Raw genomic sequence first — 13673 nt, forward strand, 5'->3', positions numbered from 1 at the left:
AGTTAATCTTACACAATGTCTTGATGGAGACCCATTTGTCATCTCTAGCTTCTGATGGTTATTTTAAGAAGACACAATAGTAAAGAGGATTGGTGATGTGAACTACCTGAACTGGGATTCTTTTTTGGGTGAGGTGGGGGACAGCAGAAGGATCAAAGTGGTGGAAATAATTCTACTGGCCCTAAAACTGCCTTTGCCAAAATGTTAGACCCATCTGCCTCCATTCTCATCTTTGGTGGTACCAAAATCATATAGCCCTATATAGCTAGCAAAATTAAATAGCCAAAATTTTTAAAAAAAACCTGCCGATGCTGGAAATCTGATTCAAAATCAGGAAGTGCTGGAGAAACTGACCAGTTCCAGTGCATCTATGGAGAGAAAACAGAGTTAATGTGCCGCGTATAGTGCATCTTCTTCAGGCATCTAACACCACTCTCCTTTCCCCCGCCTCTTCCTATTAGCATTAAATACCACGTTTTCCTAGATGCTATCCATTCTGAAGAAGGGTTACTGGATTCAAAATATTAGTTCTGTTTTCTGAGTACAGATGCTGTAGAATTAGCCGCCATAATTGATTCAGGGAAATAAATCCTGAGAGATAAATAGCAGAACTCTGACATATACCGTTTAAAGTGGCACTGCACAATAGTCATGGAAATGATTCTTGCAAGTCTTGACTTAGATCACAGGACTCATTTACCTGATTGCTGTTGTGTGTTAGGAATTTTCTTTCTGACCTGCAAATGAAGAAGCTAGTGTTTCTTACCTGGGCCCCATAATGATCATGATGAAGTTGTGCTTGCAGAAAGTTAGTTAGAGAATTCATTTTGCTGCTTATTGCTTCATCCAGGTGATAGCATGTGGCCTGTAAAGATCCGAAAAGACTGTGACACTTTTAAACATACTTAAGCAAGATTGCAGGAACCATTATTTTTAAAACAATCATGCATTATTGAATCAACAATTGTGTAATAATTGCCTTTTCAGGTTATTATTTAAAATGAAAAGTGTTTTGATATATATTGTATATAATTGAACTGCAATTAAATGGTAACACCTCTCTTGCCTTTTCTGTTTTGTTTCAGAGCCTGCTACATGTTATTCGGAGCATCGAAGTGCATGGTGCAGCTGAGGAAAATGTACATCATTATGAACTTATGGCCTAAACAGTAAAGGAGTTTTGGCATTTTTGAACATCAGAGGACATGAAGTTGAGCTTAACTCAAAAGACTAGCATAACTTGGCTGATGTTTTGGAAGCTTCTGGTCACTTGAGTGTTATTCATAATATTTAGTAAAACTGAAAATGAGTCACAAAGAAACGTAAAATCTAGATTTTTGTTTTCAAAGAGATAGTAACTAAAAGAATTTTGGAAATTAGGTTTACTAAGTCTCATTTTAGTTGTCAAGATGATTGACTTAAGTCACCTAACAGAGGAAGAACAAGCCGCTATCATGAGGGTGTTACAGAGGGATGCAGAATTGCGAAAAGTTGAAGAAAAGAGAGTCAGGTAAGATTTGTAAAAATATTATGCTTGCAGAAATCTGTTCAAATTGTTTAACGATTTCTTGTTTTGTCACAATAATGAGCAAGGGAGTTAGCTGCACTCAACATGGCTCCAGAACAGAGGCTAAAAAAAACTGAAACACTAGCAGAAATCAGTGGTAGTTTAATATAAAACGTTATAAATAGATTTTCTAAAACTGAAAGAAGAGAAATAACTTTTTATTACAGGAAGGATGTCTAACGGTGGAGTACATCAATAGCAGCAGGGAGATTGAAGAAAGCATAGGTTGGCAGATTTTGGAAAAGTGTGGACGTAGTAGGGTTGTTGTAATGGGTGACTTTAACTTTCCCAATATTGATTGGAACCTCCTTCGAGCAGAAGATTTGAATGGAGCTGTTTTTGTAAGGTGTGTTCAGGAGGGTTTCTTAACTCAGTACGTTGACAGGCCGACGAGGGGAGAGGCCATTCTAGACTTGGTGCTCGGAAACAAGCCGGGGCAGGTATCAGATCTTGTGGTGGGAGAGCATTTTGGTGATAGTGACCATAACTGCCTCACATTCTACATAGCTATGGAGAAGGAGACGATTAGGCAAAATGGGAGGATATTTAATTGGGGAAGAGGAAACTATGATGCGATTAGACATGAGTTAGGAAGCATGGACTGGGAGCAATTGTTCCATGGTAAAGGCACTATAGACATGTGGACACTGTTTAAGGAACAGTTGTTGCGAGTGATGAATAAATATGTCCTCTGAGAAGGCCAGAAGGGGTAAGATAAAGGAACCTTGGATGACGAGAGCGGTGGAGCTTCTTGTGAAAAGGAAGAAGGTAGCTTACATAAGGTGGAGGAAGCTTGGGTCAAGTTCAGCTCTAGAGGATTACAGGCAGGTGAGGAAGGACCTCAAAAATGGTCTGAGGAGAGCCAGGAGGGGGCACGAGAAAGGCTTGGCAGAACGGATTAGGGAGAACACAAAGGCATTTTAACACTTACGTGAGGAATAAGAGAACGGTCAAAGAAAGAGTAGGGCCGATCAGGGATAGCATAGGGAACTTGTGTGTGGAGTCTGAGGAGGTAGGCAAAGCCCTAAATGAGTTTTTTGCTTCTGTCTTTACGAAAGAAACGAACTTTGTAGTGAATGAAACCTTTGAAGAGCAGGTGTGCGTGCTGGAATGGATAGAGATAGAGGAAGCTGATGTGCTGAAAATTTTGTCAAACATTAAGATTGACAAGTCGCCAGGCCTGGACCAGATTTGTCTCGGCTGCTTTGGGAAACGAGAAATGCAATTGCTTCGCCACTTGCGAAGATGTTTGCATCCTTGCTCTCCACTGGAGTCGTACCTGAGGACTGGAGAGAGGCAAATGTAATTCCTCCCTTCAAGAAAGGAAATAGGGAAATCCCCGGCAATTACAGACCAGTAAGTCTCATGTTTGTCGTCTGCAAGGTGTTAGAAAGGATTCTGAGGGATAGGATTTATGACCATCTGGAAGAGCATGGCTTGATTAATTGCAGTCAACACGGCTTTGTGAGGGGCAGGTCATGCCTCACAAACCTTATCGAGTTCTTTGAGGATGTGACTAGAAAGGTTGATGAGGATCGAGCTGGGGATGTGGTGTATATGGATTTCAGCAAGGCACTTGATAAGGCTCCCCATGGTAGGCTCATTCAGAAGGTCAGGATGAATGGGATACAGGGGAACTTAGCTGTCTGGATACAGAATTGGCTGGCCAACAGAAGACAGCGAGTGGTAGTAGAAGGAAAATATTCTGCCTGGAAGTCAGTGGTGAGTGGTGTTCCACAGGGATCTGTCCTTGGGCCTCTACTGTTTGTAATTTTTATTAATGACTTGTATGAGGGTATTGAAGGATGGGTCAGCAAGTTTGCAGACGACACGAAGGTTGGAGGTGTCATTGACAGTAAAGAGGGCTGTTGTAGGCTGCAGCGGGACATTGACAGGATGCAGAGATGGGCTGAGAGGTGGCAGATGGAGTTCAACCTGGATAAATGCAAGGTGATGCATTTTGGAAGGTCGAATTTGAAAGCTGAGTACAGGATTAAGGATAGGATTCTTGGCAGTGTGGAGGAACAGAGGGATCTTGGTGTGCAGATACATAGATCCCTTAAAATGGCCACCCAAGTGGACAGGGTTGTTAAGAAAGCATGTGGTGTTTTGGCTTTCATTAGCAGGGGGATTGAGTTTAAGAGTCGTGAGATCTTGTTGCAGCTCTATAAAACTTTGGTTAGACTGCACTTGGAATACTGCGTCTAGTTCTGGTCGCCCTATTATAGGAAAGATGTGGATGCTTTGGAGAGGGTACAGAGGAGGTTTACCAGGATGCTGCCTGGACTGGAGGGCTTACCTAATGAAGAGAGGTTGACTGAGCTCGGTCTCTTTTCATTGGAGAAAAAGAGGAGGAGAGGGGACCTAATTGAGGTGTACAAGATAATGAGAGGCATAAATAGAGTTGATAGCCAGAGACTATTTCCCAGGGCAGAAATGGCTAGCACGAGGGGTCATAGTTTTAAGCTGGTTGGTGGAAAGTATAGAGGGGATGTCAGAGGCGGGTTCTTTACACAGAGAGTTGTGAGAGCATGGAATGCGTTGCCAGCAGCAGTTGTGGAAGCAAGGTCATTGGGGTCATTTAAGAGACTGCTGGACATGCATGTGGTCACAGAAATTTGAGGGTGCATACATGAGGATCAATGGTTGGCACAACATTGTGGGCTGAAGGGCCTGTTCTGTGCTGTACTGTTCTATGTTCTATCATGCAGCAACTAAAAGCCTGATTTATTTTGGTTAATAACATAAATGCAGAAACCCATTGCAAAACAGGCAAGTTTGCTGCTGGTGCCCATTTGGTCTGGGATGGAAGTGGATGGATAGTTTAGAGAGTAACCAGGGATCCACAAAATAATTCAGTCAAAATTTGCAAATGGAAAGAAAATTATCAACAATAAGTAGAAAATTAATCAAAGCAAAATTGGCATGTAAACATATTTTCTGGAAACTTCTGAAGGTATCGTAGAAGTGCCATAAAATATAAAGATGCTGCAGAACAGCAGTATTTTAATGAAGTACAAATATGAAAAAGTTACTGAAAAACAGCTTAAGGTATAACTGTATGATTACCAAGATCCATTGAAGTTGTTCATAATCTGGATGCACTGGAAGTAGAGCCATGGGGTAGATTTCCACTAGCAAAGGAAGGAGCCATGAAAATGCATGAGAGAAATTGACGCCTTGAGATTCCTGGGCTAGAAAGGGCAAAAGTCCTATCATAGCACTTCTGTAATACAGGTATTTAGCGTGAAGCTTAAATCCGGTGGGTTTCCATTTTGCTGTTGCTGCATTAACATTGTGGCAATTGTTGGAGCTTAATTAATCAACCTATCATGAAAAATGATGAAAATTTGTAGGTAAAAGTGAGGTTGTGATGACGGTCCATTTTAAATTTGAAAACTTCACATATATTTCATCCTGATTGTGTGCCAGCACTCAGCAGGTTAGATGGTCATCAAACACAAGCATTGTTTAAAGGAAACCTTGCTGAATGTAAGATTGCTTTTATGGACTCTTGAATTTGACAGCCAAAATTTGAAACATTGCTGTAATTTTAAATTGGGGAAATCCTTCTTTGTCTACAGACTGCAGTAAAGATAACTAATGGATTCGAAACTGGAAAGCTATTTGGATCAATGCATGAGTTCTTTTGAAAGAAACCAGTACCCAGTAGGATTCAATAATATTTTTGAAGAAGTTTTTATAAGAATAAAATCTTTAACAATTTTAATGGAGCTTGAATTCAAGCATGCCACCTTGTTCCTGGGGCAAAAAAAATTTCCAGTGCAAAAATATAATCCTTTTAAGTGCCTGTTAGGTTTACACACCAGCTAGAAAGAAACTAAATTACAATCTCCTGATAGAAATAATCCCACAGAGGCCAGTATCCTGTTACCAAGTCCCCCTTTATTTACATGTACATGGTACTTGACACTGGTTCAGCTTTCTCAGAGTCAACAGAACCTCTGACACTCCTGTTTATATCTGCAAGCCAGGCCTCCCTGATTGGAGCTGTTAACCTGGTCCAAACAGGGAACTCATTGTATGAGGTCCACCTGACTGACCTCATTATAATGTCTACATCCCTGCCCCTCTAGGACCAGGGACACTGGCCTGTTCTTTTTCTTGTAGCCTCTCCTGGGGCATTTTACGCACCGGGTCTGGTTCCTTCAATTTAGCCTCGGATATGGGCGATATGACTGTAGCACCCTCTTCCGTCAGAGTGTCTTGAAAGAAATTCATCCTACTGTTCAGGTGTTAAAGGCGTCGAAGCTGCAACATCTGCCATGCCCATCTCAGACTCTGAGGTTTCTCTGATGTCATACGGACAGGGAGAGCCCATTGTTTGGACAGCCTTTCCAGCTGCTTTGAAAGGCTGGGTATGTTTTGATCATGCTCCATCTGAGTTTTCCAGTTTTCATACAGTCCAGATGCTTGTTCAGGACTGCCTCACTTTTCTAAATTTTGTCCATTATAGGACCTGACCACACATCAACCAAGCCTGTTACTCAGGGAGGACCATTTCCCTCGTTTCAGCACCAAACTTTGTTGGCCTGTTATCTGTAACCAACACCTCTGGGAGCCTGTATATTGGAAAAGATACTTTCAGCTTTTCTATTGTTGCCCCTGTGTTTTGATAAATGAAGTCTATGCACGTACAACCACTTTGAGGGGGCATCCACAATGACTGAGAATGTTGGACCCAGGAAAGGATTGGTGCAGTTGACGTGTAACCTGGTTTTCCCGACCATTCCCACAAATGGTGGGGGAGCTGCTCGTGGTAATTTTTTTCCTTGACACTCTGGGCACGGCCCCACCAATGCAGCCACGGCTACATCCTATCCTGACCACCCAACATAACATCTTGCAACGTCATCTTTTTGGACACCCTTGGATGACCCCGGTGGAGTCAGCCAGTATCTGGCAGTGATCTTGACTCAAGACAATCGCTCTCCATAATAACATACCATCCTTTATGGTGATCTGATCTCTTTGCCTCCAGAAAGGTTTCAGTTCTGGTTGTGATGACCCTTTCATTTACCGGGGCATCCCTATCAACTGTTTTAGTTTTTTCAGAACTGGATCTTTTAGCGCCCACAGTCTAATATTAGTCAGCCGTTAACAGACGGGTATTTAGAGAGTTTAAAATTAGAAAGGACTCTTCTGGTGGAGTATCTGCCAGTGGGAGGCAGCTTAAGGCATTAGCCAGTTGATCTTCCAGACAGCGTTCCAAATTGTAATTAATCAAACTTAGAAAGACAGACCACCGCTAAGTTTGACCTGAAGCTATGGGCAGCATGGCATTGTCCTCTTTTTTGAGTAGACCTAGCAAGACACGTGGTTTGTAACTCTTACAAATTTATGTCCTTAAAGTTATTGGTGGAAGTTTCCCATGCCAAAGAAACCTTTTTTCTCTATTTGGGCGTATCTGCACTCTGCATCAGCCAAAGTCAGTGAAGTATACGCTATTGGGTGTTCCTCTCCATCGGGCCCTCTGAGAGTCAAAACTACCCCGATACAGTAATGAGGAGCGGTTTCGTTCATTAGCACCAGGTCTCGCTTATGATCATAGTGTGCCAGTATCTTAGATGATAGCTGCTTCTTCACTGGCCTAAAGGCTACAATCTTGGCTGTGACTCCATTTCCAAGGCTGCCTCTTCAAAAGCAGGATGGAGACTAGATTATGTATGGACTTTCTGTAATAATTCACCAATCCAAGGGAAGGCTTAAGCCAGGTACAAATGTGGGAGCTGGGGCACCTTTGATTGTGTTCACTATAATCTTCCAACAGGTGTAACAAGTTGAGTTGATTCTGTGGTCTTAGTGGTTCACTGGGTATGCTTGGAACACACACACTTTCCCCTCCTAAGGCATATGCCCACCTTGGGAAAAATATCTAAGCACTATGTCCAAGTTCTCTAAGTGCTCTTTATTGATCTTCCCCGTTAAAAGCATGTCATCCAGACAAGCAGCAACCTGGGGTGGACTTTGGAGAACATTTTACATTACCTATCCCCCCCACCCACCTCAAGCCCCACCCCTATCTCCTACCGACTAGCCTCATCCCGTCCCCTTGACCTGTCCATCTTCCCTGGACTGACTTATCCCTTTCCTAACACCCCACCTATGCTCACCTTTACTGGCTCCACTCCTGCCTCTTTGACCTGTCTGTCTCCTCTCCAACTATCTTCTCCTTTATCTATCTTCTATCTGCCTACCCCTCTCTTCCTATTTGTTTCAGAGCTCTCTTCCCTTCCCCCATTTCTGAAGAAGGGCCTAAGCCAAAATGTCAGCTTTCCTGCTTCTCTGTTGTTGACCTGCTGTGTTCATGTAGCTCTACACCTTGTTATCTCGTTTATTTTGATTGGTTCTGATTTGGATGTTGCTAAGCAATTTAAGTACCCCAAGCTAGAAGTATGGGTGCTTTCCAGGCTGTGTGCACTCCTGGATACCAGCCTATGGGTTCTATTACTCAGTTTAAGTTTAGGTTCTTTACTGCTCCTCCAGTTTCACCCAGTGGTCATAAACACTCCAACAAGTGTTTTAAACAGGGTTTCCAAATCTAAACGCACAACGGTATCTGACAAATATTTGAGCCTTTCGAAGCCTGATTTGCATTTCCATTATGAGATGGCATATTTAGTCCCTATTTCTATTTATGAAGTTCAGGATCTGATTTGTGTTTTAGATACCTTTTTGAACTTTGAACACTTGTAAAGATACTTGCCCAGCTCTTTCCCTGCATTCCCTTTGAAATTGCATCATTTGGTTGGTGCTACATATTTTTCTTTCTGGAATGCATCATTTCAAACTTTTCTGCATTAAGTTTAATCTGCCAAATGTTTGTTTACCCTCCTGAAGTCTATCAACATGTTCATCACTTTCCAGTAGGAATTTGATTTTACATGTATGTGTCAAAGAAAAGAGAAGCGACACGAAACTTGAAGGGAACGAAGATGAGTCAAGCAGTTGGAATTACTCTTATATGAATTGATATAGTCTGCCTTCCAAAGGAATGGGTGAACAACTTACAAAGCATCACAGTTACCAAACTCTCAGAATTCAGTTTATAATGCATTGAGAGTCTAGAATTTTATAACAAATAGGAAAGCTGACATGTTTTATTTCAAAGACTTGCGGCAGCCTAGAGACAAAAATATTTTTGAACAGAAGGATGCTGAAAATAAATTCTAATTACCAGTAACTAAGCATGCCACAAGGTTCCCTCCTTTGGAAAAGTCTGGTTTACAAATTTTGTTTTTAAACATGCTTAGGATTTACTCAGTATAAGAGTTACCATGTGAATTTTAATTTTGTTGATTGCTGCTTTCCAAAGATTGCACCACAGTCTTTAATTATCATATGATATGTTGCAGCAAGATGCAAGAAGTCTTTTTTTATTTGTTTGACGGAACTTAACGTTCACTTCATTTGATTAAAAATAATTAAAAGGCAGTGAAACAGAGCAGCAGTTGTTGCATAGTTTTTAAATTTCATCTTGTTTGTTATATTCAGCCTTTGATGAAAACTCTGGAGTCGTAATTACGACTCTGTGACCACCTCATGATTCTGTCAAATTGAATTTCAAAAACTATTTTTGGGCAGTTTTACTACTTAGTATACTATGTGTGCAGTTTCTCTATAATGAATTGTGATGATATGTAAATTGAATTTATGCACACTTTATGTTGCACATTACTTATTCTTGGATTTCACTTTCCAAAAATGCATAGACATTCAACTTCTTCTCCTTTTCCTGAAAGCATTCATGCTGGGCACCCTGGAGTATCTTTTCTATGTCAAGGCAATGAGTATCAGAATAATTAGTTGAGCACCATCTTATGCTGTAATTTCTTTCTTAGTTGTCACCTTTTAGCCATTGCGTCAGAAGGGCATGGGTTCATACCTCATTGAAAGTTTGATCACATGAGAGAAGACTCTACTGTTACAAATTAGTCAACCTCAATTAAGTTACTTGGATTATATACTAAATTACAATAAAGAGATCATCTTTCCTAACAACCAAAAGCCCCATGATATGTTTCTATGTATGCTGTACTTTTCACAGAATTGTCTTTACTGGAACTGTAAGAAGTTGCTCCCAATTGCCAGCAGGCTGTCTTTCACCTGTCCTCCTTACTCATTATGGTCAAGTCATAAATGTTCAGTGTCCACTAAAATCATTTATCTGTCTTCTGAGAATTCCTGAACCAATTTCAAGCAAAGTGACCCCATTTAATAACTCCTTCTGGCTATGCCAGTGTCAATCTTCTAGTATCTTTAAATCTCCAATTGGTCGTATCTCTTTAACCAGGGAACAAATCACCTGTGTTTTGTCTTGTGGCTTTCCCTTTCTGTGAAAGCTGGCATGTGTTGCAATAGGATTTGACTTGGGTGGGGGGCATTTTCCATGGCATCATTGGCATGCTAGTGGGCAGAACTAATTGGCAGTCACTTGCTTCATTTTATCTTGAATTAAGAAAGAGGGAAAAATATAGCATGTGAGGGTTTATAGGATGTTCATGAGAATTGTAAGCCAAAATTTTGTTGTGCCTTGGACCTCGTTTTTAAAGTGTGTCTTATGCTTGCAGATATGATATTAAAATAGAACTCTGAAATTGAGCTCTCAATGATCGATGGCAAAACACAGTCATGGATGTTACAGCACAGGTCTATGTCAATATTCATTGCTTCACAGGATCCTCTTCTTGCCTTACTTCATCTTGCTGTGTGAACATTATCTTCTTATTCCATTTTCCAAAAAGTGCTGATGTACCCTTTTTAAATGCTGCAAACTATTTGCTTTCAAATTTTTGGTAGTGCATTTCACATGTTCACCGTTTAAGTCTTTTTTCCATAAGTCTGTCTTTTTTCCATAAGTCTTTATCAGAGACTTACTGGAACACATTCTGCATCCTTTTAATGACTTTATCTCTACGTAGCAACCTAGGACATAATTGTAGCGAGGCAGGGGGGAGAAAAAAACAAGATACATAAAGAATAAGGAGAGACCCGTTGCAGTACATTAAGAAAAAGGAATGTATTAAGTGAAGTCACAGAAAGATGAAATTGTAAGGTTGAAGTTATGGAAATGCACAGACTATGACAAATATGTCTGAGTTTCAGGTGGCCATGTAGGAATATGATGTAGTGATAGTGGAGACTGGTTCAAAAAATGCAGGACCACAAACTCAAATATTCCTGAATACAACAATTTCAGGAATGAAAGGAGGGGTAACAATGTTTATTCAGTATGTTGGAGAGAAAATTGAAGGGGTTAAGGATTATAGCTAATAGCCACAATTGGGTATATTTTGTAAACAAAAAAAGCTAGTGTAAAAGATATAAAGGAACATATTTGCATAGCAATGAGAGGTGCATGATCTATGGGAAAAATACTTGAGGGCTCAGACTATATTGAAATAATTATCATTATGGGAAAAAGCTTCTAGTGTGTGTTCAGGTTAATTTTGGAATCACTGTTTCAAATCTAATGAATAGGTATTGCTGGTTCTGTTTTTGGGGAATGAGTTGGGAGATGTGGATCAAGTATCAACAAGACAACTTTTACAGTGTAGTGATCATGGTACCTCAAGCTTCCTGTTAATCCATGGATCTATGAAGGACAAGGATTGATCCAGTGTAACAGTTAATTGGAGCAGGACTAACTATTGTGGGGTGAAAACTTCTTGTGGTATAAGATGTTGAGTCTGGCTTAAGTATCAATGAGGCACTGTACACTTTTCAGGAAGTGTTGCAATGTTATATGATCTTTCTCTTTTACAGCATCATGACAAAATGAAGCCCCAGTAAGTCTTTTTTAAATAAAGTTTGTTTTCCTTGACACTTATTCTCTGAATATTCTTTAGAAGCTTGACCAGGAATATTTTACTGATTAGGCAGAGATAAATTGGAATCAAAAATTGCCCAGAAAAGCTGTAATTAACCAATAAACGTCTTCTTGAGCAGTGTGCGTTCAAGTACGGTCGAGGTACATATTCGCCCTTGTGGCAATGTATACAAAGAAACAAAGCCAGGGCTCCATGGATGACTTTTGTTTTTGAAGGGAGTAAGATGAAGCAGAAAAAACACCAACATACCGTTGGATTTTAATACAGATGTGAACCAGACTGTTTATAGAAAGTTCTTTCACAGTCAGGCCACTCTCCTTGTGAAAAAGACCTTTTTACATCTCATATTTACTTGTTTTGCAAAACACTTTTTAAACTTGTGATTTATTCTCAATCCTATTATGACTGGGAGCAGTTTCTTCCTCTGTATTGTAACTGGATACTTCATGATAGTTTTAAAGGAGGGTACAGGAGCAGAGAGACCTTGGAGGCGATAGACACATAAGTGGTTGAGATAGGTGGGGTGAATTTGGAAAATAATAAATGAGATATGGGAGTCCTGGGCTTTATAAATAGACGTATAGGTCAGAACTTTGTGGAGGCAGCAACTGTCTCAGCTGCTATCTTGGTGAAGCTTTACATCATCTGATTTTCGTAGAATGCCTACAGCATGGAAGCAGGCTATTTGGCCCATCAGGTCCATACTGATCCTTGTGAAGAGCATCCCAAACAGAAACACCCCTCTGCCATATCACTGTAGTCCTGCATTTTCCATGGCTTTTCCACCTAGCCTCTACATCCCTGGTCATGATGGGCAATTTAGCATGGCCAATCCACCTAACCAGTGCATCTTTGGGCTGCGGGAGGAAACCCATGCAGTCATAGGGAGAATGAACAAACTCCACACAGTCAGTTGAAGCTGGAATCAAACCCAGGTCCCTGGTGCTGTGAGGCAGCAGTGCTGTCTTAATTGTTCAGAAGTCCTGATGTCTTTACGCCACTTAGGCACTGAACTGAGCAGTGGTAGCTGTGTGTGCGCATGCGTGCGCACACACCCTGGGTAAAAGATGAGGCAGAGACACTGGCTGCTACAGACACTATATTTCATACAAAGCTTCAAACCGAGGAACAGTTGAATGATCGGGAATGATGAGTCAGTAGCGAGGTGTCCATTCCAAAATATGAGCTCACAATCCTTTGGGAAGTTCTGGTATTGGGCCAACGTGAGGAAAGGCTTAAGAGGAGTCCAACTCCTTTATCCAAGGAATCAGTTTAGTGAACCAGTTCTGAACTGTTTCCAAGGCAGGGATGTCCTTCCTTGAGTAAGGACTTTGAAACTCTGTAGATATACAGTTGTGGTCTCTCAAATGTCCCAAACAGCTGTAGCACATCTTCCCTACTTTTATGCTTCATCCTCTGAAAGATATTCCATTTGTTTGCCCCATAACTTTCTTCATCTGTATTCAAATGTTTGTGATTAATGTAGAAGACATGTAGTTCTCATGTGTTGGAATATGCTCCAATCTTTCTTTAAGGTGTCTGCTTTTCTATTCTTCCTGCCAAAGTAGCAACATCACATTTTCTTCTCGTAATGCATCATTTGCTAATTGTTTTGTTCACTTGCTTAGTTAATATATTTGACTTCCACACTCTCCAAACCCTCTTCTCAACTTGCTTACCTATTTATCTTTATAGTCAGTTCTGCTTATGATACAGTACAGTCTATCCCTTCTAAGCAATTAATATTGATCATGAGCAGCTAAGCTTCAGCATTCATTCCTGCAGCAATTCAATAGATATAGTTTGCCAGTGAGGAAATGACTCATTTATCCTGCTAATAAACCCATAATGTGTAGAAGCAGAATTAGGCCATTTGGCTCATCAAGTCTACTCTACCATTCAATCTTGGCTGAAATGACCCTCAACCCAATCTATTGCCTTCTCTCCATAACCCTTGATGCCCTTACTAATAGAGAGCTTGTCTATCTCTGCCTTAAAAACACTCAATGACTTGGCCTCTACAGCATGCTCTGGCAATGAGTTCCACAGATTCACCACCTACTGGCTGAAGAAATTCCTCCTCATCTCAGTACTAAAGGGTCATTTCTTTACTCTGAGGCTGTGCCCTTGGGTCCTAATATCTCCTACAAGTAAATCAACATCTCCATGCCCAATCTATCCAAGCCTGTCTGTATTCTGTCAGTTTCAATGAGATCCCCACTCAGCTTTGTAAACTTCATCGTATAAAGACCCAG

General features: G+C 40.8%; 1 protein-coding gene across 6 annotated transcripts in view; it reads left to right on the plus strand.

Moving 5' to 3' along the window:
* The window catches only part of LOC125453192 (synaptotagmin-like protein 2), a 142191-nt gene that overhangs the window by 49895 nt on the left and 78623 nt on the right, over window positions 1–13673 (plus strand). For all 6 annotated transcript variants that reach the window (XM_048532424.2, XM_048532425.2, XM_048532426.2 and 3 more), the window contains exon 2: window positions 1086–1510. In XM_048532424.2, coding sequence (XP_048388381.1) covers window positions 1410–1510 — 101 coding nt within the window. In that variant the 5' untranslated portion in view covers window positions 1086–1409. The remainder of the gene's footprint in view (window positions 1–1085; window positions 1511–13673) is intronic.

Source organism: Stegostoma tigrinum, chromosome 6, assembly GCF_030684315.1.
Source record: "Stegostoma tigrinum isolate sSteTig4 chromosome 6, sSteTig4.hap1, whole genome shotgun sequence".
In the NCBI taxonomy this organism is placed as follows: domain Eukaryota; kingdom Metazoa; phylum Chordata; class Chondrichthyes; order Orectolobiformes; family Stegostomatidae; genus Stegostoma; species Stegostoma tigrinum.